General features: G+C 37.8%; 1 protein-coding gene across 1 annotated transcript in view; it reads left to right on the top strand.

The window, feature by feature from the left end:
* Window positions 1-24,960, top strand: part of FBXL17 (F-box and leucine rich repeat protein 17) — a 270,391-nt gene that overhangs the window by 3,168 nt on the left and 242,263 nt on the right. Inside the window, exons 2-4 of the mRNA XM_084225368.1 lie at window positions 11,081-11,203; window positions 14,446-14,703; window positions 15,428-15,559. Of these exons, the coding sequence (XP_084081494.1) occupies window positions 11,081-11,203; window positions 14,446-14,703; window positions 15,428-15,559 (513 nt within the window). The remainder of the gene's footprint in view (window positions 1-11,080; window positions 11,204-14,445; window positions 14,704-15,427; window positions 15,560-24,960) is intronic.

Here is a 24,960-nt window from a genome sequence, read left to right as displayed (position 1 = left end):
GACCTTCTGATGTAGTGGTGCTGGTGCTGGAGTGACTGTCACCAATGTCTGTAGGTGGGCTCAAGACAAGCCCAAGGAAATATGTCAGGAATCTTTTATGAGGTGCTTGCCACTTTGTCTGCTCAAGTGCTGTTTAGCTGTGGTTCAGTCTCCTCTAAGCCGAGGGTTTGGGATGGGTAGAAGGAGTTGTCAGACTGAAGTTGGCCTGCAGGTCATTAGATGGGGCCAGCTGGATTGGGAGGTTCACAGTGCAGTGTGCCAGTTGATCCTGTTTCCCTGGCTGGTGAAGAGGTATCCTGGTCAATATGAAGTGATAAAAGAATGGTGTTTCCATAGTCAGAGTTTTGTGTTTTGCTTTTCATTTTTCTGCTGAAACATGTATGAGAAAACACTGTTACACAGTGGGCAAAATGTCATCTTAAGTCTTGGTAGAGGAGGGTGATTACCTTTGACTAAAGGGTAATTTAAAGCCATTCTCTTTAAAACTCGAGGAGAATTAAGGAGTTATAGATCAGACAGCTGTAGATAGCTTGATTGTGTCCTAGACTTGTGAATAAAAAAAAAAGGAAGCTGTTTCTTAAGTACTTCAGAAAATTACAGAATCCTCTGCTGCATACAATTAAGTTCTGAAAACTTTGAGCTGTACATTACAAATTTGTGCCTATTGAAGAGTCACTGCAGCTTATTCCTGGAAAATAAAAGAGAAAAAATAAATCTTCCTGTGTTGTCATCCTATTTCAGAAGTCTCATACCTTCTCAGTGATTTCTCATGGGCAGCTCCTCACAGCACCGATTTCTTCTTCTTCACAGCACAGCCAACAATGACCATCTCCCTGCTCAACCAGCTAACCCACTCTTTGTAGCACTCTTCTTATGGGACACAGCTGTGGCCTCTTGAGGGCAGGCCTGTTCCTAATCTTTGGTGATTAGTACAGCTGCAACTCCTCAGCTGTGAGACTGCCTCCTGCACTATTTTCTTACATTCAACCCTTCCACATTCCCGTTGTATCTGTTACCTCTTTGCAGTGCTGCTGTTTAATCAAAAAAGGTGTAAAATGGTCTGTAGACTGAGCCATGAACTAACTTAGGAGAGAATGCCCGTTCAAACACTTCAGATTTCCTTTTGAGGTGTATTATCAGGAGTTCTGCATGTAAAACACAGACAGGAAATGCTCTCCCGTGCTTGGTGCTTTTAAAGCCTCTGCTAGAGAGTACTGCAGTAAGTTGTGGGCACTGGGATCTTGTTTGTGCTTTTTGGGTAATGGTTGTCCTTGATTCTGTAGCTGGGAAGGGATTGTTTTGCCTGACTACCCTGTGAAGAGAACTTACTAACACCTAATAGGAAGTTTCAGAGTTACATACCAGGCAGCAGAGAATCTGAAAAATATTAAAGCTAAAACCGAAGGTTTCATGAAAAATTGTGATTTCTATTTATTGATTTTTTTTTTTTTAACATCAAGGGGAATGCCCTTATCAGGAATGTTTGGGGTGTGCTTGAACTTCCTTCAAAACAAGAGAGTCTAGAAATAGACAATGTCTTCTTTTTGAGGTCCTCTTTCTCAGTTTCCTGATCTTATTTTTATAAAGCGTGATCATGTGCCTAAAACTGACCCTGTCAGTTTTGGCTTAAGGCTAATGCGCTAAAAAGGGGAGATAAGTGTGTGTGAGTACATATGTGGGTATGTATTTAATGCAGGGTTTTCATTAGTATATTCTTACTACTGTTATTTGAAGCACTATTGACTCCTTTCCTTTAATATGATAATAAGGTTTTTTATGATAATGTTGATTGAAACAAAATGCATTGCTGCTGTCGTTGTACTGCTAGCACTGAGTTTAAGATAATCCGAGTTATGTGAAGTGGGTTTGATAGACTAGAGATAGACCTTTAATTTTGTCTTACTTTATGAATGCTGATGTTTATACCTGAAAAGACTGCATGTGCATTTTATAGTTACACTGTGATTTTCTTTTAAAATTTTTTTTAAAATTCATTTAGGCTAGTCAGGAGGAAGAGGCATAAAAATACGTAATTTGGATTGGACTTTATCTGCAAGGTCATTGAGTCACTTCTGTAATACTACCTTTCTTTCCTATTTATGCTGGTATTCCAGCTTATATCCTGTCTAAAGTCATGTTGAGTCTTACTTTTAAGTGTAGCACTAAGAGACATGGAATGGGGATTGAACCTTTGTGACTGATGCTAGGAGGTAAAATGTCCTTTAATTTCGCTATTAATTTGTCTGAACTCATTTTTCTTTAGCAATGTGGTTTGCTATGGATTTTTTTGGTTTTTTTTGGCTTTTTGACTGTTTTTTGTTTTTCCCATGAAACTCACTGTTACCCTGTGATTCTACTGGAGAAATTAACTTGCCTGAGGTTCACTGGGGTGTTACTGAACTTCTGGAATACAGTTGAAGGGCAAAATTGTGAAGAGAAGGTGTGCCAGTAGCCTAGTAACTAAAGATAAGACAGTATATGCTCATTATCTCAATGATAAATTTCTGAAAGATGTTGTAAATTTTATGATTGATTGCAGAATTACAAAAGCAATTGTTTTGCTTTGCAGAGGTGTGCTTGAAAAGGTGGCTTTTGTTCAAGCATGTTTGTTTTAACTTCACAAGAATGAGCTATGTGATGGAGGAGAAATGTCATGGGATGAGATTTCTGGTTTCTTTGACAGGATATGTCACCCTGATTTTGAAGATTTTTCTAAGCCTTCTGATGTTTATATTCTTGTAACAAACTTTCTCACACACTTTCTGTAAATAACTCATTATTTTGCATTCTTTTATGGAGGAGGAGGACTTCGATCGACTATTGGTTTGTCCAGTGTCATTGGAGAGGTGGCACTGTCACCCTCCAACCCACTGTCACTTTTGGAAAATTATAAATATTGGAGTCAGAAAATAAACTTCCCTTTTTTCTTCAACTTGAGGGCAGCGGTGTGTGCTTGTGTTCTTTTGTGCCTATAGTGACAGGGATAGATGCCTTAACACTCATGGCCAGTAAAAGTTTCCTTAATGTTTTTTGGGTGTTGGCTTGGCTTGTTCAGCATCTCCAAAACGACATATAATTGCATGGAGAAAATGAAGAGATTACCTAAGTTGTGCAGTGTTGGAATGTAAAGTAAATTAAATGTTACGTGTGCTTTCATTCCCTAATCATTTATTTGTTTCTTTTGTTTAGGTTGTCTGACAATTTTGATCTTTCACAGATTTTGCTTCGTTTTAATGTCTTTGTTTTTAAACTGGCATGGTGACTCAGAAGCATTATGTGGTGTTTTTTAGTGTGGACAGTTGGATTTCTGAGAGTGAAAACATTGTGAGCTCCTGCAAGTAAAGCTACTCTGCTTATTGGTCAGGACTCTTCCTTTACATTGGGAGGACAGTCATTTTTTACAGACAAAAGCTATTATTGTGGTTTACCTTGAAGCTAAGGCAATCTGTGAGTAAGTGGCTGGTAAAGGCAGTGTCTGTCTCCCTTTGTAACTTCTGGCTGTGTGTTTCTGTGACTGGCTTTGTGCTCTGTAGAGTGATCCTGCAATTGCTAGGGGAGTAAATTCATCTGGCTAATCTGACATCAATCTAACATTGCAAAACTTTTCCTTAGAATCAGCTGCCTGAAAGGACTTTCTCTAAGTACAGTCACTAAATCCAGTGCTAAAATTCAGGTGACTGGAAGTACGGAATTGGTAAACAGTTGCTATGAATGGCAACTTGCCAAGAGATTCCTGGCTGTAATGTGAACTCAAATCATCACTTTCCCTGGCTGGCACATTTTTCTTAATAGCAAGGACAGTTTGAACTTTATTTCCTTCACTGGTGTACTGAGGCTTCTTTCAGAGGTTTGTGAGTTCAGCGCTCACATCTCCTTCATAAACTCAGAATTACTTTTATTTCCCTTATTCTTTTCAAGTTATGTGTGAGCAAAGTGAAGAAGATCTTGAAAACAAAGCACATACTTGTTCTTCCTTCCTCTTTTCTTATGTATGATAAGTTGTTTTCATAAGTTCTTGAGTTTTCTGAAATAGAATGAAGCAGTCTTTAATAAACATAAATCTTAATCTGGTAGTTTAAATGCTCTTTGCCTGCGATTAGCAAATACTGTGTTTTACTGTTCATAGTAAAAGGTCATGCACTAAGCATGTTCTTTTAGTCAAATGGTATTGTGAAATATTTTTATTAGTGAAATTGTAGTTAGTTGGCTGAAAAAACTGATGAAACAAATGACCAGTTTTCCAAGAATGAACTTCTCAAGTTACTTAGGCACCATGAAATGTTTGAGTGTACATTTCATTTTTCCTTTGTGGTTAATTCCTTAAGATTTTTGGTTTCAAACAAATCCACCTGATGCATTGTAATGAAAACAATTTTGTAGATACCTGTTCTTGAATACAAAATCTTCTTATTGATAGATGAGAGCTTCATTCACGGAAATGAAATTATTTCTTTCAAATGAAAATGATGGACAGAAATAGGGGGTGTGTAGATTCACCTTTTATAGTCTTTTCTGCTGTGGGGCCTATATTTTGTTCATTTCCATAGAGGTATACCTGTTTAAAGTTAGCAGCATCTTTTTAAAGGATGGTATTAGCAATCATCTGAATTCTCTTGCATTGTTTCCTGAGGCAAAAGCTTTTTTAGTATATGCAATTAGTAATTCTAACACCTTGATTATGGTTTTTACTTTTTTTTTATTATCTTTTGATAAGTTAAAATTATTTCTTGAATTATGATTATGTTTACTTTATATTTGATCTTGGTGATGTGAAATACTTCGTAAAAAACTTGATGCTGAGGATGTTGTGTTGGCAACCACATAAACAGTTTTCTACTACCAAACTTCCTTTCATAGTAACTTTAATGGGTATGGTTGGCTTTTCACAATATCCTTTGATTAAAAATGCAGTTTTTTTCTTCGCTCGATTCACTTTTTATTTAAGGCCAAAATTATCAAATATTTAAAGGCACAATAAAAATTAATCTAGTACATGAATTTCTGATTTTTTAAAACTAATCTTTATTATTTTTAAAAAACATATTTATGGGATGCTTTGTGGTGTTTTTTTTTTGTTTTGCTGTTTTGGTTTTTTTTTCTCCTCTGTTCCTGCTGAAATACTCTAACATTTCATACAAGTGTTCAAAGCAGTCTTTTTTAAACACACAGTCTGAACTCTCTAGCATATATTTAATACAGAAACAGTGAGGAAGTGTTAAGGGTATAATATCTGAGGCCCATCATGCAAGGACTTAGTGGTAAAGGATTAAATTACACAGAATAACTTTATTTCTAGTTTTTCTGGTTGGACCCTTCATTAGTATTAATCAGCATTTTCTTTCTCCCTTTCTTATCCATTGTCTCAAAAAATATTCTAAAAAGTTGAAGAAAACACAAAAACTTAATCAGACACTTTTTTGGTGGCCAGAATTGTGCTGTGCAAGGACTTGGTTTAGCTGGTTTAAAATCAATTATACTCCTGATTCAGAATGGCGGATTGACTCACGCAGGGTACTGTGGAATTAGCTGTGTTTTGTTGTTTAAAGGTAAAACAGTATGGCTTTTCTCTTGTAAAGGGTTTGTATGGGCGTATCTATCAACATAAAATTAGATTGTTTGAATTGCGTGAAGCAGATTGAATGTGATTTGACTGAAAACTTCCTGGATCTGTTAGTTGACTTTTGCTGTCATGAGCATTGCATTTTTGTATTTTCTTTTGATGTAGGATCACTTAGGTTGGAAAACATCTCTAAGATCATTGAATCCAACCATTAACCTGGTGCTGCCAGGTCCACCAATAATCTAGGTCCCTAAGTGCCGCGTCTGCATGTCTTTTAAATACCTTCAGGGATGGTGTCTTCAACACTACCTTGGGCAGCCTGTTCCAGTGCTGGATAACCCTTTCAGGGAAGAAATTTTTCCTGATGTCTAAACTAAACCTCCCCTGCCTCAGCCTGTGTCCATTTGTTGTTGTCCTGTCAGTTTTTGCCTGGGAGAAGACCCTGAATCCCCCTGGCTACCCCCTCCTTACAGGCAGTTGTAGAGAGCAATAATGTTCTCCCTTAGCTTCCTTTTCTCAAGGTTGAAAACCTTCAGCTGCTTCCCATCTGACTTGTGCTCCAGACCCTTCACCAGCTCCAGTGCCCTCTGGACTCACCCCAGCACCTTGGGGTTTTTCTTGTAGCGAGGGACCCAAAACTGACCCCAGGATTGAGGTGTGGCTTCACCAGTGCCCAGCACAGGGCAATGGTCACTGCCCTGGAGTACTGCTATGCAAGCCACGAGCAGACAGTTTCTCCAGGAGAGTGCTGTGTCAAAGCAGACAAAATTCACAGCCTTTCACTTATTCCACCACACAGGTCGTCTGGTCATGGGAGGGGACCAGGTTGGTCAAGCAGGATATGCCTTTCACGAACCTGTGTTGGCTGGGCCTTACTCCTGGTTGTCCTGTATGTAACAACACTTGAGATGATCTGCTCCATACCCTTATCCAGGACCAAGGTCTGATGATGGGCCTGTAGTTTCCTGGATCTTCCTTCAAGCCTTTTGTGTAGATGAACATCACATGTATCATTCAGTCAGCTAGAAATGACCCTGTTAGCAGCTAGGACTGCTTGTAAATAATGGAAGGTGGCTCGGTGAGCACTTCCATGAGCTTCCTCGGGGCCCATGGATCCCATTTTGCCCTGTGGACTTGTGGGTCTTAAGTGGTGCAGTGGGCAGTGGGTCACTGACTGTTTCCCCTTAGATTATGGGGGACTTCATTCTTCTCTCTTCATTCTTGTCCCTGTCTTCCAGTTCAGTGGGCTGGGTGCCTGGAGAGCAGCCAGTCTTGCTGTTGAAGACAGAGACAAGAAAGGCATTTACTGGTCTTTAATGAGATTGTGTGAACAGTTTTATTTCAAAGCAAGAGCTTGTGGTTAAAGAATTTACCATGTCTGGAAGGTATGATAAGGCTGTCAGTGGGGAAGATCAGGTGTGCTTAAAATGGGATGTAGCCTGAAGGCTCAGAGAGTCTCTTGCAACCATTGAAGGGAAAGATAAATCCACTGATTTTAACAGTGACGTAAAAGGGTGAACCAGGAGAAACTGACATCTGCATTAGGAATTTGAGCTGAAAGAGGGTGAGATGAGAGAGAGGGAGCTCCTTTTCCAGACCTCTGCTTTCTCTACCCCTGCCTTTTGCCAACAGGGAAAATAATGTAAAATGATTCTAAAAAATAATAAAAAACTATTAATTTTTTTCCCCTTCACTGTGCTGAAGGATACTGTGGTGTTTGGAAGAGGGATTAGATAGCAGAGGGCAGAGCAAACTGAATGGTGGATATGAAAGTGTAGATGTTTGAGTACAATCCTCAGGAATTAAATGTGCTCACTAGTAGAACCATTGCTGTCCAAGTTACCCGTCATAAGCAGGAGTTGAATGAACAGGCCTGTGGGTAGGAATGGTTTTAACTTTCAGCTGAATTTATACATCCTTTGGAATTAGAAAATGTAAGCCACAATATCAGTGTGTGTCTAGAGAATAATACTGAATTAAAGGGTGGTGAAGTCATCAAGGTGAGTAGAAGTGTTTTATGCACTAGTGTGTAGTATTTTAATCAGTAGCTCAGCTAATCACTTAATATAAGGGTGATGTGCCACCACCTGGGATGTGTATAGTTCTTGCTTCTAAATTGCTTTTAGTGTAGTTCAGTATGTCATCTTCTAGCAATTGCAAGCTCTGAAGATAAGCTGTTTTACATGGCATTATTCAGCATCCTTTTATAGCTGGAACTTTTAGAGCTACTACATATAATAAAACTGTCAAGGCCTTGTTTTTGAACACATACTGCTTGTGTGCTTACATGGCAACTCCTGTGCGTGTTGGGACTTCTGCAATGATTTGGGTATCCTGTCTCATCCTGGTGGCCTCACTGTTTTTTGAGAAGTCAGTTTGCAGCACCTGTACTCCTTAATTTTCTCTGCTTCTAGATTTAAGTACAGCGTGGAGTAAAATATTACTACAAATGCTTTTGGACATTTTAAAGAATATTTTCTATGCAGCAGTACTGTTTGTGTCAAGTACTTAATAAAACTTGTTTCTTTTTTGTTTTGTTGTTGCTACAGCTGCTCCATGCAGGAGAAACAGGTTAGCAGTAGGTCTGTGATTTGTAAGGGCTTTTGGCTTTTTGTGGGATGGTAGTGTGATGGGTTGATCCTGGCTGGACACCAGGTTCCCCTCCAAAGCCCTGGCACTCTCCTTCTTGATGGGTAAGAGAAAACATGAGGAAAGGGTCGTGAATTAAGGACAGGGAGAGATTGCTCAGTTATTACTGTCACGGGCAAAAAAGACTGAACTTGGGGAAATAAGTTGAACTTATTACCAATCAAATCAAGAGTAGGATAATGAGAAGTAAAACCTGCATCTTTCCTAACTGTTTTATCCTTCCTTGGCCTGCACTTAAAATTTTCTCCCTCCTTCCCCCAGCCATTCAGGAGGACCAGAGTAGGGGTTATAGTCAGTTCATCATACCTTATTTCTGCTGCTCCTTCTTCATCACTTATTCTCACTCTGTCTCTAGTCCCAACTTGTTTCTTCTCACTGACATTTTATTTTCTCTTTTTTACATTATTGCAGAGCTGCTACTGCCATCACTGACTGTCTTAACTTTGGCCAGTGTGGGTACATCTTGGGTACTGGCTGACACTGGCTCTGTAAGACGTGAGGGAAGGTTCTAGCAGCTTCTCAGAGAAGCTGCCTTTGTAGCCCCTTCAACTCTCAAAACCTAGCCATGTCAACCATGGATAAACAAAATAAAATACAGATATTATTTATGGGCTTTTATTGTAACAGTGGCAGCTGTATTAGCAACAGTCTTTACTGTACCAGGTTTACTATGTTCTTCAGTACTGCGAGCTTTGGTTTCCCAAAGGTGGTATTTCTACAAATAAACATATTTATTTCCCACTGGAATAAAGATTAGTTGAAGTATTTTATAATGCCAGCCTTGGTATCCTTTGTTAATTTTAATTGAGGTCAGTCAAATGTCTACCTAAACATAATGTGGATCATGTTGCTTTGTTCTATTCTAAGGTTTTTATAACTGTTAAATGATTCAGTCTTCTGTTTCATGCTGGTAGCAGGAATTAAATTTTCCTACTGCTCTTACTAACTTAGAATTACTGAGCATCATCAGACTGTCACCTTTTCTCATGTTTAGAATTACACTTTTGCAGGAAATGTCAGATGCCAAATTACCACTTACTATTCAGTGCTTTCTTTCTGCTTTACTGAGGGTGATGGTATTTTTTGAGCGCTGATTGCAGCCACGTCCTGGTCCTGGTCATGGTTTCACCAGTACGGACAAGAACTGCAGGGAGAAAGCAGTCAGTGATTGTTTGCTCTTCTGTCTGCTGTGTTTAACTGGCTGTCTAATGAGAAGCAGACACTGAGACACTGACTCTGGTAATGACCAAGCAAAGACCTGCAGGGAAATGGTTCACGTGCAGTCCTTCAATACTGAGGAATCTTGTGTAAGAGATTGCAGGTTTCTCATAGCTAGAAAAAGGAGAATGATAAATCTTGCAAGCATGTAGGGAGCATCATGAATTTGAGCCCCTCCTCTCTTATTAGAACTCTGCTTCATCAAGGGGTCTTGTTGGGATATACATATCTGGGGCAAGCCATCCCCTCGAACAAGGAGTCCAGTTTATGGTTGTTATTCTCGACAGTTCACTGTCTTGTCTGTTCCAAAGCCCAGCCAATGAACAAAGTTACCATTATAGTTCAATGTTTCATTGTTCCTTCTTTTTTCCCCCTCTTTGCCATCCCTTTTCATTGGCTGAACAGTACTAGTAGTTTCCTTTAATGTTTTCATGTTTGCTAGACTTCAGAGCTTTCCTATGGACACTCTCCAGTATTTTCATATTTTCTTGAGAAAATTACCTGAGATGGGCGGTAGTACTTCTATTTAGTACTTGATTTCCTCAGATCAGTGGGAGGACTTTTTCATGTTTTGCAGTCTGTACTCCTGTGTAGGTATAATGCCACTACTGCCTTTTCTCATTATTGGTTCACATGTAGATTTAAGTTCATTTGTGCTGACCTGGTGTGGATGCCATGGGACAGAGAGAGAGAAACGGCAAGCGTTTCTCACAGCAGCTTGTGAGAGGTTTTAGGGAGTTGGAAAGATGTGATAACTTATTGACTATAACCAATTTGCAGATGGTTTTTCTGTTCCTCTCGAGGACAGTGTGTGAGAAAGATGTTTCTGTTAGTTAGCCAACAGAATAGAACCTATGGTACCACTCAGTAAAACCGTGCTGTTCCTTTGAATAAAGTCTTCTTTGCCTTTCTACGATCCTGCCTCTCACCTGTTCCTGCCCCAACCTCGGCGCAAGAGTGACAGCAGGGTACCTTCTTGTGAACTCTTGACAGACCCTCTTTTTATATTTATTAATGAACAACAGTGTTCTTAAGAAAAGGATGAATGTAATACATGCTATGGCAATTTATGGTCTTGCTATAACGTTACAGTTTATTCTTTTTTTTGCCAGCTGCTATGGTGCTTAAAACCTTGGGGTATAAAAGGCTGATTTTGTGCTTCAGTTCTCTTCTATGACACTGATTTACTCTGCTAATTTAGTCTACCATCCCATGCCCCCTTCCTGCAAGACCTGATGTTTGAATACCGTTAAGACTCTTCTTAGCAGTTCAGTTGAAAAATAAAAAATAAAAAGGTTTCCCATCCATTTCAGGGTGGGAATGAAAACACTTCTTAAATGGCTTGCAAATAACACTGAGCTAATTCGTATTCTTTAGGTGTGGCATCTCAGAACCACTTCTGAAACTCAGTCTATGAGATGAGTATTTAGGATATATTCTATTGTTGGTTATGCTAATATGACTTACTATTACTGTCAGTTCTTGTGGGATGTAGGTTTTTTTGTTATTGTCTCTGACTAATCAAGCAGGGGGCAAGTGGGTTATAATGCATGCTAATACTTCTCTGTCTTTTACAAGATGTATTGATTATAAAATATTTCTGTCTCTAAAATATCGTTACATGTGACAAATTTATTTTTTCTTTCTTTACAGATATTTTCCAACTTATCTCTGAATGAGCGCTGCCTTTCAGTGTCATTAGTCTGTAAATATTGGCGTGACCTCTGTTTAGATTTTCAGTTTTGGAAGCAACTGGATCTCAGTAGTCGCCAGCAGGTATGAAGATATCATTGTGGAATAATTGTTTTCATGATTCAGAATTTGTTCTTGGAACTTGTTCTTTTGACCAGAGGTAAACTAAAGAAACACATAAAATGGTGGTATTGCATGGATTTTTCTGCTATTCCCTGAAGATGTCTGGATCCTTAGATTGGTTCCTTTAAATATAGTATATTTTGTCTGAGATCAGTTATTAAACAGTGTGAGCATAAGTGCTTTTTGAAATGGGTTGTGGGTTACCTGTCTCAACTCTGCATTAGATAGTCTGGAGCTGTGAGATGTCTTATTAATTCTAAGACAAACATGAGCATTTCTGAGGTTGCTGTAGTTGGAGGAATGGTCACAAACTTGGTGCTTCTTCTGCTTTAACAAATTTTCTTTATTTTATTCTTCAGCTGGTATGGCTCCTACTCATTAGAAAATAGACTGTGTTTGTTTTTTTGTTTCCAGTGTTTTGGTTTTTTTAGGCTTTTAGCTGGTCCTAGAATTAAATATTTGTGGGTTTAATTTAGTGAGATCCCTAGGAGCCTAGCCTTAAATTGTTCAGGGTAACTTCCCTCCTTGGAAAACTCTAGGGATGCCAGTGTTGTTTGGCCACTGCCCTTGGGTTTCTTGTTGAGTAGTGACATGCAGAGGTTTATAAATTGCATCTTGAGCATTTAATGAAAATACAGAGTGCAGAGAAATAACAACTGGACAGTTGCATTTTAAGAAGGATTTTTTTTCTTTGCAATTTGTCTTTGTTGTGGTTTAATCCCAGACAGCACTAAAGGCCCAGGCAACTCCTTCTTCAGTCTCCCACCAGTAGCACTGAGGAGAGAACTGGAAGAATAAAAGCTGCATAATTCATGAGTTTAAAGAGTTTAATAGTGAAAGAAAAATTACACACACATATACAAAATAAGAATTAAGAACAAGACAAAGAATTAATTCACTGCTTTCTATCAGCTGGTAGGTGCTCAGGCATCCCCAGCAGAGCAGGGACCCATCACACTTGAGAAGACTCTTCTCAATGACTTGAGAAGACAAACCCCGTCAGTGAAAATGTCTCCCCCTTCTTCCTCCTTCCCCTCCCTGACTGGCTGACTTATACACTGACTGTCATGCCACATGGTCTGGAATATCCTCTTGGTCAGATGGGAGTCACCTGTCCTGGCTGTGCTCCCTCCCAGCATCTTTGCTAGTGTGGCCATGTGAAAAGGAGAAAAAACCTTGGCTCTGTGCAATCCCTGTTCAGCAATAAGAAATCCAGCACAAATCCAAAATATAGTTGCATGCTAGTCACTGTGAAGAAAATTCTACCCCAGGCAAACCAGCACAGTTCTTTTCCATTTTAACGCCTGCCTGATGAAAGAGCAAGAAAAAAGATCTGACTTGCTACAAATGAAAACCGTATTGAATACAGCAATGACTGCTTCTTGGCTGTGTAAGACAAAAATCAAAAGGGATTCGTGTTGCTCCCTTGCCCTCTTTGGTTTAAGCTAAATCTCATCTATGCCAAGTGATGGGCAAATATTTCTGAATGGTCCTTTGCAGGATTGTCTGCTTTTAAGATTATTGTCATTTTGGCTGACTACAATGTGTATAGGTACAAAATGGATGGAATGTTTTTTTACAAAGGTGATAAGGAAACTTTGCTGTCTGAGCACCCAGGGGCTGCTCTGTCAGCCACACTGGCACCACCTGCCTGGGACCAAAGGCCCTCTGCGGCCACGGCCCCAGGGAGGTGATGGATGCCCTACTCAGCTCCCTGCACACCCCACACACTCAGACCACTTCCCTTACTGCCTCCACTTCAGGTGTCCCACAGCAGAGTCTCACACCTCTGTGTCCTTAAAATAGTGTAATCATTGTGCAGCAAGAGAAGAACACCTCAGGCTGGAGGAGGAGGGGCCCCAAAAAAGGGACCTTTGTGCTTTTATACCCTCACAGTCTGTGCATGGGTACATCTGGGGGCTCTTGGCTCCTGCTGTATTTCCAAGTGTCCCTTGCCTGGCTGTGCCACAGGTTTCTGTGCTCTTTGTTTTACAAAGGGCTGGCACCAGTTCATGGCCTTTTGCCTCTGGCTGTGCCACCTGGAGCTCAGCTGCACCCTGAGCTATTTGCACTGAGCGTATTCCTCAGCAGTTCTCCCTTTGATTAAATGGAGCATACCTGCTAATATATTAAAATAAAAAAAGAAAAATTTTAAGACATTGAAACACTGCCCTTCCATGCAGCATTACTACAAATAAGAAGTACAATAGAATGAAGGCTAACACAATTTCTGTAGGACACAAATGATTATCAGTATGAGATCACATATATTTCAGTAAACAAAATCAGTAATGTTTGGTGGCTACAAGTTACATAGTTCTAGTTATTAGTTGGTATTCTACCTTCTGTTGGTTAAATGATTCCTGCCCTTCTTACGCTAATTAGTCCACATACTCAGTCTTTCTGGTCTTTTGGTTTGGTGGGTTTTTTGGGTTGGTGGTCTGTGGTGTTTGCCATATCCCCTTGCCAGAATTGCCTTTTACTCAGTCGGAGTTGATTAAATATGGTTGCTGAGTTTGCTTTGTTAGTTTCGTCCTTATCTAAGAAGTTCTGCCAAATGTCATTGTGGTCTATGAATTCTGCATTCTTTGTGTCCACTGTCAGTAGTACATTACTCTGCCCAAGCTTTGTTAACTTTTCCTAGGAGCTGAGGTCATTGAGGCACATCAAACCCTAAACCTTATAAGGCAATTCTACCAACAAGTAATTTATCTTTCTAATACCTGGACATCACAAATAGTCTGTTCTTGGCTAAAAAGAGAAGTAGGTCTGTAGTTACCCTCCTAACTCTGGAACTCAGTCTGGTACTTGAGAGCTTCTGTCAAGCTGGGCAGCAATTTGGGATTCTTTTTGTGGTGACATAAATTCCTGCAGCTGCCTGTGTTTTCTGTACTTGTCTAGCTGTTGCCTCTCCCTCTGTGAGCTTTATCATGAAGCCATCTAGCTATAGTCAGCATAGTATGTCAGAACTGGCTTTCCCCCAAATGACCATATTCTCTCAAAACCATTAGCCCACCCCACCCCTCTGAAACAAACCAATTGCAGTAAAATATTCAGCAATAGGTAATATTTGTAAAGGAGGTATAGTTTCATTTTTCCTATAGCTCATGGAAATGCATCTTACAAACAGCCATTTTTGTCCAAGTGACAGTAAAGATTTTTATGCAAAAAGTTATATGTGAGTATTTGTTTTTTCTTTGCAGGTCACTGATGAGCTCTTGGAAAAAATAGCATCAAGAAGCCAGAATATTACTGAAATCAATATTTCTGATTGCCGCAATGTATCTGATACAGGAGTATGCATATTAGCAATTAAATGTCCTGGGCTCTTAAGATATACTGCCTACAGGTGTAAGCAGCTTTCTGACACCTCTATTATTGCAGTTGCCTCTCAGTGTCCTCTTCTTCAGAAAGTGCATGTGGGCAATCAAGACAGACTCACTGATGAAGGCCTGAAGCAGGTAACCATCCATTCCACAAATTCCTTCTGAGAACTTAGTATATTTCAGCTTAGCAAGAAGAAGAAGAAGAAGAAGATACCCTTCCATAGGATTTAACTAAAATTATGAAAAATCTTCTGTTTTAAAATTTGGTGTATGGAGACTTTTTTTGGTGCAGTAAATGCTGTTCTCTAGAGACTGCACATACTTTTTTACTTTTTTAATACCTAGTGATTGAATGATTGCTTTTGTAGTTAAATGTGCAGTTTAACATACTATACTTCACTTCTGTTGGATTCAATTTTCCTGAGCTTGGTTGCTATTTAAAACCTGTGTTTAAGTAACTCGTTTTTGCTTCATGAATGCTGAAGGCGACTAAGATCTTTATTTGTTGGATGCACAGGAAGTTTCATTAACTCTCAGAGAGTGTTAAAGGAGCATTTAGGAGTTAGGATAAATCAAATAAGCTGTTGAGCATAAAGACGTTGTTAGTTACGTGCATACTCAGTAGAAAACTTAGTTCTTATGTGGTGCTGTTGGTTCCATTTTGTTGACTGTAGTTAGCAACTTCATTTTGTCACGTGTGTAATTAGGATCTTTCTTGTTTGCATACAGCATTTCAAAGCCTGAAAAGAAAGATAATTTTTAATGGGGGGTGGAGAAGCAGAAAGAAATCTTTTCTCCTGTCTCTTCATTTCAGTCAAATTCTGTTGGTTTTTTTTCACTTTGATTTCCTTAATTGCAGCTCGGCTCAAAATGCAGGGAATTGAAAGACATACATTTTGGGCAATGTTACAAGATCTCAGATGAAGGAATGATCATTATAGCTAAAGGCTGTTTGAAGCTGCAAAGAATATATATGCAAGAAAACAAATTAGTAAGTACATATAATGATTTTGTTCTTCCCAAGGCATTTTTTGATTGTCAAAGCTTTCTCTTGCTCTTTATCTTTTAAAAATTTTCTTTAGAATGGCTGCTTTTTGCAAGTGAATTGCTTAAAAATGTTTCTAGCTGTGAAAATTGCAGTTCTGCAGAGATGGCACAGAAGGTAATGCAAAGTACAAGTTAAGCTAAATGCATTAACTTCTTGTTTTTAACATGGTATTTCATGAGTAATTGCTTGGTAGGTGCGTGGTTTGTATAGGAAAACAGTTCATATGGAATGTTTTTTTTTGTTTCTACAAGTGCAGTGAAAAGTGCAAACATCTAAAAGATTTTTGGAGCTTGGGTTCTTGATTACAAGTGATATACTCTGATAATATTTTCTTGAAATGTGTCACTTTCTCATCAGGATGGAGTAGTGTGCCTATGCTAGTTGAAGGAAGTTGTTGAGGAGTAACAAAGCAATCCTGCGTCCTAACTCTAAGCAGTCTCTGAAAGGATGGCTTCTAATGCAGAGAGAGAGTAGCTTGCAAATGACTTAAGTTTCTTTCTAAATTTAATTTTATTTTTTAAAATTTTATTTTTTGCAAGAAAGTAAAACTTGCTTGCAGTTGAAATTTTAACTGTCAGCTAACATTGTGGTTATACCTTTTGTTTCAAAAGTGCTGAATTGGAACAAATAAATTGTGTTTGTAAGAGAACAGCATACCTGGTATTCAAGAATCATTTGATATTTAGCTTCAAAAAGATAAAGAAATGGTAATGCTCAAGATTGTTTTGGTTTTTTTAAATAGAAACCATTCTCAAATCAACAAAGAAAAAGGCAGCCAGTTATTGGGTTTGATCAGAACTGTAGAAAGTTGAAAAATAGGAGACAGAGACCTAAACTGAGATTTCTGTGTAGTTTAAATGCAGAAATAGGGCACATCCCTCCTCTTGTCTTGAAACACAGTCTTGAATACTGTCAAAGCTGATCCTTCTTACCTTAATACACAAAAAACTTTAAATATGAAAAGAAAAACAAATTATCTGAGAAGTCTAGAAGGAAAAACATCTTCCTTCCTTCTCTGGAAAGAGAAAGGTGGGTTAATTAAAATTAATTAACTCACCTTTTAAAATTAATTGACCCTGTCTTTGAAAGGAAGAGGAAAACCTTTAAGATTTGCATAGTTGCATGTGAAAAAATGGCTTAATTGTAATTTAGAAAGTAGAATGTTTAAATTTCTGAGTAAGTACTTGATCACTGGAAAATTTGGAGGCAAGGAATTAACTTAGCTTTCCTTGTAGATGCATCTTAGAGTTCTCATCATTGAAGTTTTTATTCTCTTTATAGTATGAAATGTAACCTAAGAAGTTGTTATTGCAGTTAGCACTTAAAGACTTTAAGTGATTTTAGTATCTGAAGTGATTTTAGTATCTGAAATATCATCGAAGTTCCTGGTTGAAGTGGAACATGGGAAGTATTTTAATCCTTTTTAAGGCAATTGTGAAATGTGCTCGTAATTTGCACTCTACTTGGTTGCTTCATTGTTGAAAACACAACACTGATTTTTATTTGCAAATAAGACAAAAATATTTGCTGTCAAATAAATAGGAAATTTCTCTTAATTCTGATAATTGGTCTAGTGACTTAACAAAACTGAATTTTTGCCCAGTTTTTAATGAATTTTCTATTTGTTTTTTAGTATCTAATTGTACTTAAATTCCTGCCCATCCTTAATTTTTTAGGGGGAAGAAAAAGTCATGGAGCAAACTTGGTATAGCTCTGTACAATGCAAATTCATAGATCTTCCTATGTACAAATGAAATAAGTTTTGAAGCTGCTATGAACTCCAGGGTGTTGAATCCTTAGAATAAAATAACTCTTGAACAATGCCATTAGATGACAAAGCTGAAGAAGCTGTGGTGCTTTCCCTTTGCTAGGGACAATAGACTCTCAGGTCTTGCTGACAGTGTTGTTTTATGTGATGAACCAAGACAACTTTTAAGAGGTTCTCATGCAATTGTAAAATAGAAACTTTTACAAGCCAAAATAAATGAAAAATAAAGGGATTGTTTGGTTGTGGAATTGCCTTTGAAGGGAGTCATGGTTGGCAAATGGTTTGTCAAGTTCTGTGGGTTGCTTTTCTCCCTTTTAAAAAATCTCCTTGATATTTGGTGTGGCACATATTACTACTTCCTGTTCCAGTGGTGAAGAAGGTGGTTTGGGGAGATATGTGTTGGTATGTGTGTGTATTTTCAAAATGAATAAGCATTCATTCTCTGAAATCAAAATATTCTGTGGCAAAAAACAGTGTACTTGACGTACAAGAGCTTGGTCTGTGTATTTAAACTTCATACATTGTCAGTATGCTAGAAGGAGGACTTCTATCCTCTCCCCTTTTAAGCAACTGCTGTAGCATCCATGTTAATAATGTAAATAGTCTTATGTTTTGCATTTTCTTGTTTATTCCTTTCTCAGAGGTACTTAAAATCATGTGTGTGACTCTTACAGGCAATTCTATTAATTTCAAAATGTGTAGTGCATTACAGATAGTACATGATGGTTGAGTTTTCATACAGGCTTGTCTCACACTAATGGATTTTACACTTCAAAAATACATCTAGGCAGAGGCAACCATCAGCTAAATAATGCCTTTGTGAGGGTTACTTTGCAGTAAAATGTGTGTGGATCAGGCAACACAGTTCAGTTGCTTCATCTGTTGCTAAGTAACTCCGTTATCAGACTGCTGAGCAGAAGCAGAGAAAGGAGAATTTATGTTCTGATTGTTGAATATGCTAGACATTTCACAGAAAAATAGACCCTTTCCTGTCTTTGAAGTGCTGATTATTTCATGGTAATAAACAAAAGCTGCAATTAATAAATGGGACAAAGGATGTAGGAAGAAAAAGTTAATGTTGCATGGCTAACTCAACAACAGAAGATTGTTGTTATTTGCCTAACTGTTTAGGATTTGTATCTTTTCAAAACATGTTTATTTTTCCTCTCTCCTTTGAATGACAGAAAATTATATGCTGAGCCTCTTCTCTGAAGCATACTGGCCAAATTGGGAGCCTGGTAAAAAAAAAAATTAAGACTTCATAGGACTTATGAAGTGTGTCACTGTGTTGTCTCTCTTGATCTGCCCCCAAGCAGTCTGATGCAATTAAATAATCACACAGAATTTCAGTGTAAGAAGAATAGATTATAGCTCTGTCCAGACAAAACTAGAAAATTTCTTAATTTCTTGGCTGAATTTCATTGGACTTTTTATTTTATTGGACACTGGAATGGTGTGCTATAACTTGTGTTTGCATCATGTGAATGTTCAATGAGAATAAAGCTGGTGGAGGATGGATGGGTTAATTTCGTTGTTATCTGTGTACCAATTGCTGTTTTTAGTCTTTCCACCTGACACAAAGAGTACCTAGCTTAGATGTAAAGCCAGAGAACTGTTCCACACTAATGTGTAGTACTCTAGCTGAGACACAGAGTGAGGGGTACTTCACCTGAATGGCTTTTATTGCAATAGAAGGGTGGAGTCCTAAAATATTTTAAAGGTTTTGTGAGATGCAGAACTCAGTGACTACAGGGCACCCAAATGAAAGGGTTATCTCCAGAAGCTTTTGTGCAAGCTGTTTTCCTTATTTTGGATAGAGGAGATCTAGATTTGGAAGCTCAATGTAGACCTGGAGAAAACCTTTCTCCACTTATCTAAATTGACATTTTACACTATTATCCTTTTAATTACTTTCCTTTACTGGTAACTTAATGGCTAAAACTATGATACAATTGTTGCTGAAACTTAACCAGGTGATAGTTACAAGTTTGCTCCTTGCTATTACACCTAGCGTCTGTGGATTTTTGTGGTGAACCAGATATGGGTAATGGGAGAGAGCAGGGTGGAGTTTTAGATATTGTAAGAGAATGTCAGTATTCTTCTTCTATACTTTGTTCACTTGCTCTCTGTTCTCTTTTACAAGCTCATTTAAGACCAGATGAGCTAGTATAGTAGCTGCTATGGCAGCACTTCTTCCTTTCCAATAAAATGATGTAGTGAAGTGGATCCTTAAAGGCAAATAATAGGTTTGATGGTTCCCAGATATGTTCATTAGGACAGAATATAAATTGACTGTGTTTCCATTTCTTTGTTAGAGTCTTGAGTCTTCAAGTTGAAGATAACCAAGTTTTGGCCCAGTTGGCAATATACTTGATATGTGATGATACTTGTAACGTACATATTTTACAGGTTTTTTAAAATGGGTATTTAACAGTTTTTTAAGATGGGTATTCTGTAAGTGTTCTGCTTACCTTGCAGTTTGCAGCAGACAAGATGCTATGTTTGGTAGAAACTACAATGCTTAAGATATGTGAAAAATATGCTTTAGTTTCGGTAAATAAGAATTAAGGTAGATTAATCAGAATATTACAGTTTTGTCACACAATTAAACAGTTAACATATGCTTTTACAGCATTAACTGGAAGCAACTTAGTATAAAATATATGGTAAAAATAAATTTAATTCATTTTATTTTCTGAATAAAAAGTATTGTGTAAACTGATAAATTTATTTTGGTCTTTTAGTGATATTCCCCTCCCACTTCTGTTTTTACTTTTGGAACCATTTCCCTTCCTTCTTCATACTTCTCATCTACAAAACACTTACTTCAACATTGTACCTTGTGTCACAGACATTGAGAGGAGAGAGTATTTTGCTTTCAGTTTAGCCCAGGCAAATTGTTTCAGGAAGAAAGTATTATAACGCTTATAAACTGAACAGTGTGAAATGTTTAGAATGTATGGAAATAATTTACTTTTTTCAATGGTAACAGGTATATGAAAGAAATTTTTTGGGAAAAATATTCCAAAAGAATGTAATTACCGTGTCCTTTTTCCATCCCATACAATGTATTCCATATGCTATTTCTTTTTTTATATGCAGTTGTTAAAAACTGTTCTTCTACTTGAAGAAATTTTAGAAAAAGAATTGATTGATTTCCCATGTTTCTACAGGCATACTTTCCCAAAATACTTTTGAAACCCTTTTTATTCAAAAGTATTTTCCCAAAATACTTTTGAAACTTTATATCATTATTTGAGGTTTTGAAAACCTCAGACTTCCAGACTTTCTCCTTCAATTACTATTTTTACAATTAAACCCCCATGTTCAGAAGGACTCTATTTCTGGTTTTCTTTGCAGACACAGGCATCTCCTTCTCCTTCAGATGTGATCTAGGTTTCCTGCAGTAAAATCTCAGACACTGGATTTATAAAAATTACAGGTTTAATAGAGATACAGCATCAGGTCAGTGAAGGTTGGGTGCCTTCAAAGAGAGACCCAGAACAAAGAAAATCCCAGGCAATTATACCTTTATGACTTATGCCTCCACCTCTCATACACTCTTCTCATCCTTGATCTAATGGTAACTTTTGGTTTGTGGTCTTCTAGCACTTTCCTGGTTTCTTTCTCCATGTCCACCACATAGGCAGCCCCTTGATTTCTTGTCTCATTGAGTTACAGCTTCTGCTGACAACTGTAGCCTCCTCATTTTCTGTTTTTTTTCAAGTGCACCTGCACAGAGGATGGAAAGCTAAAAAAACCACTAGTCTTAATATAATAAACATTGCCTAGCAACAACCAAAATGTTACTATGTTATCAATATTCTTTTCATACTAAAGCTAAAACACAGCGCTGTACCAGTTCCTATGAAGATGACTAAGCAAATTAATTATTTTGGCTGAAAGCATATCCATGTCTATGTTCACAGCTTCTGGCCTATGGCTTCAGCAAATCCAGCTACTGATGCTAAGTGAGCAACACACCAAACCTCACAGCTTTGTAACTTCATGTAGCTCATCCTACTTAGGGCTTGTTTATGCTGAATAACTAGCATCTCTCAATAACTAGTTGCTTGCTAAAAGTTTATGTACATATTCAGGAAGATTGTGGACTCATGGAATGGTTTGGGTTGGAGGGGACCTTAAAGAGGTCTGGTCCCAACCCCACTACCACTACACCAGGAGGCCAGGTGGCTCAATGCCCCATGCAGCCTGTCCCCTTCCAGGCATGGGGCAATCCACAGCATCTCTGGATAACCTGGTCCAAAGCCTCATCATCCCTGCAGTGAAGGACTCTGTGCATACTGAGATGGATTTCTGTCTTGTGTACACTGTATATCATAGCTTCGGATAATGATGTTTCATCTTCTGTCAAGTGCTAAATTGGAGATTTCTGAAGCAAAAACCTTGTGCAGATGGCATGCTGGTAGTATACACTAGTAGTGATGAAGCCCCTCTTGTATTTTAGTTCCTCTAACACTTTACATACACCTGAAGTGCACCATACGTAATGTACCACCTAATGTACCATAAAAGTAAGGTTTAGCATTTTAAAAATGCGTTTAACAGCTATGCTGATACTAAGATGAAGTGTAGGAAGTCATGCTTTCATGAGCACTGCATGAGACATCTGTCTGGTAGTAAAAATGCTATGGAAAAGTTTGTCATTTGACAAGCTCTTCTGAAACATTTACTTTATTAATTTTTTAACAGCATAAAATGATTCAGTCAATTTCTTAGAAACCTAACTTAGAGAACTCTACTCCTTCGAGTTCAATTTTTTTGGTGTTTTGTCTTTTTTTTAGATCCGTTGCATTTTGACCTGGCAGTTTCTGTAATACTGGTCCTGCAGTGAAACGTTTATGCCAAGTTTGATGTTAATAGAAGGGAAAAAGGCAAATCTTGTGTACATGTTCATAAATCAGCTACATGTATCTTCTCTAAAGGCATTAAATCCACAATGCAGACTTCAGTTTTCAATGTAACTTCCTGTAAGTACTGTGTCAGTAAACACAGTGCGGTGTTGTCACCCTTAGGTGGCGGCATTGACTTTGTAGTGATGACGAGCTCCCGGCCCAAGCTGTAGGGAATTGCCAATGCATGGCAGATAATTTCTGAGTATTGTGCTGGTTCCACAGACCCTGTGTTCCCTTCAGCTGCCAGGATTGCTATCAAGAGTAATTCTTAAGTGTCTCAATAAGGTCAGCTGTATGGTTCTTTCTGCTTCTTTTCTATTGTTGCATTTTAGGCAGGTACTGCATTTCAGTGTTGTGAGTTTACTTGATGTGTATAGTGTGTGTGTGTGCACATTTAAAAGCCACCAACAGCTGGAGTTGTAATCTGTATTGCTGAACTAATTATACTTTTTGACTCCTTTCAGATTATGTGTGGTTGATTAATGACTGTACCTACTCGACTGTTTTAAAACCTTCCAGTTTTGATATTGATACAAAATTAGGCATTATACCATTTGAAGCATTTTTTTCAGCTGTAATTTGTTACGACTTTTAATAAATATTCTGTGTATAAAAGCTTATAGTACCTATGCTGTAGATTAATACAATGACAAAGAAGTGAGTGCTGGAATGGATGAGTGGAAAAGCGGCTGATATGAAATTTTTTTCTACTGTTTGGTCATCATTATAAGGTGATTGTCACGGTGAGAGAAGTCTTGGACTCCTAATGTGAGAATCAGCAAGCTCCAAATTTATTGATAACCGCCAGACTTTTATACACAACAAGTAATAAGCTCATGCATAGTCTGTAAGCTAAGCAATCTATTGGCTATACTACAATATCAGCTCTTCCTCATTCTTGAGAACTTGCATTTCTGTTTCTCACATCTCATCTTCATTACTGTTATTGTACCGTAGCTATGCTCAAGGACACAAGTTCTTGCAGGTACAGAAACTCAGATTAGCAGGGTTTGGTACTTTCTCAGTCCTTAGTCAGCTAACAAAAGTATGCCAGAGTGACCTCTACCCTGTAGCCATTCCTCCACAGGTGATTTTCCATTTGATACGTGCAGATGATGTATTTTGCATGTAATTTTAATAAAGGGTAAATGCATTTATTTATACATTCAAGTGACATCTTTTTATGCCTGTGCATTAATGGCTTGCATGTTATTGTTGTACATCAAACTTAGGAGGAACTGTAGCAAATAATGTTCTCAGTGCTGAAGATTCCGGTATTGAAAGTCCAAATGGATGGAGGTAATGCAAAAATCCTAAATGAAATATACCGGAAAATTTCAGGAAATCATGAGTTTTAAATTTTGTGTTAGAATGTAGGCACTTCCACTTTTTTGTTTCTTTTGTTTGTTTTTTGGCTACTCTTGTTGTTGAATAAGTTATTTGAGCTTTTAATTAAAAACTTGATGACCAGGAATTGGTAGCTGGATATGGAGCCTTTTCAGTTGTTTGAAATACCCGTATTTAGTTGTTCTTTGGGATCACTGGTATTGCAATACTTTAGTAACAAACCAAAGTCCATGATCCAAGAGTGGAAAATCCTTCCACTAAAATATAGGCTACTGGATATGAAAGTCACCTAAATGGAGCTGAAATTTCTGTAGCTCGTTTTTTTCTTGTTGGGATTTTTGTTTACTTGTTTTAATATGGTGGTATCTTGTGTCAAAGAGAGCACTGGCAAACTCCAGATTAATCACTTGTAGGTTCTTCATCTGTTAAGTTGGTATCTTGACTCATGTTGTACTTTGTAAGATTCTTCAGCCATTTGCTAAGGATAGCAATAAATCAAAACTGATAATATTTCTCCCAGTGAGCTTACTGAAAGAGATCATAAGTATAGCGCTGTGAAGTAAATCCCTTAAAACTGTCAGTATCATCATTTTAAAATAGTGGTAATTTGCATCAATCAAAGATAATACAAATATGTTTTTATTTGTATAAGACAGAGGCAAGATTATGTAAAAGTAATGAATGACAGGCAGGCATCTTTGTTTATATAATTTCTTTCCAGCAAATTCCATTTGAACTTTTTTATCTTTATGAAGCTAGAAGAATGAACTTGTCAAATTTCTGAAGCTGTGGGAAAACACTTTTGTTTCCTGAAGAACTTCGCTGTAACTTACATTGATTACAGTTTTCAGTATAAGAGGTGAAATCATTAGGGTAGAAGTTCTACAAATGTGTGTGTATATATATATATATATAAAAAAAGTGTGTTCTCTGTGCATATATGGAGGTGCTTTTCCAGGTAGTTGTATTGCCCAAAATGCTACATTGTTGGTAAACAATGTTACAGGGCAAATTGAATAGGCATGGAGACTGAACTGCTGAAACCATCCTAAATGCTGTCTTTTTTGAGTCAAGGTTAAATTCTTACGAGTTTGAAACTGCAGCATCAGTCCCCCTGGTGGGTAAATTTTCACATTTATACTTGGATTTACACTTAAATTGCAAATTTATCATTCATACTCACTTTATGCACTTTCATCCTAGGAATTACAGCATTATTTATTTTAGAATTTGCTATGGCCTTTCAACTGTCATTGTTTTTTTAATCCAGAGTGATAGTGTTTGTCTGAACTTTAGACGTAGGTACTCTTGTA

Source organism: Fringilla coelebs (assembly GCF_963513975.1).
Source record: "Fringilla coelebs genome assembly, chromosome: Z".
Taxonomy (NCBI): Eukaryota; Metazoa; Chordata; class Aves; order Passeriformes; family Fringillidae; genus Fringilla; species Fringilla coelebs.
Note: the sequence above shows the minus strand (reverse complement) of the source record. Positions and strands in the feature narration are given on the sequence as shown.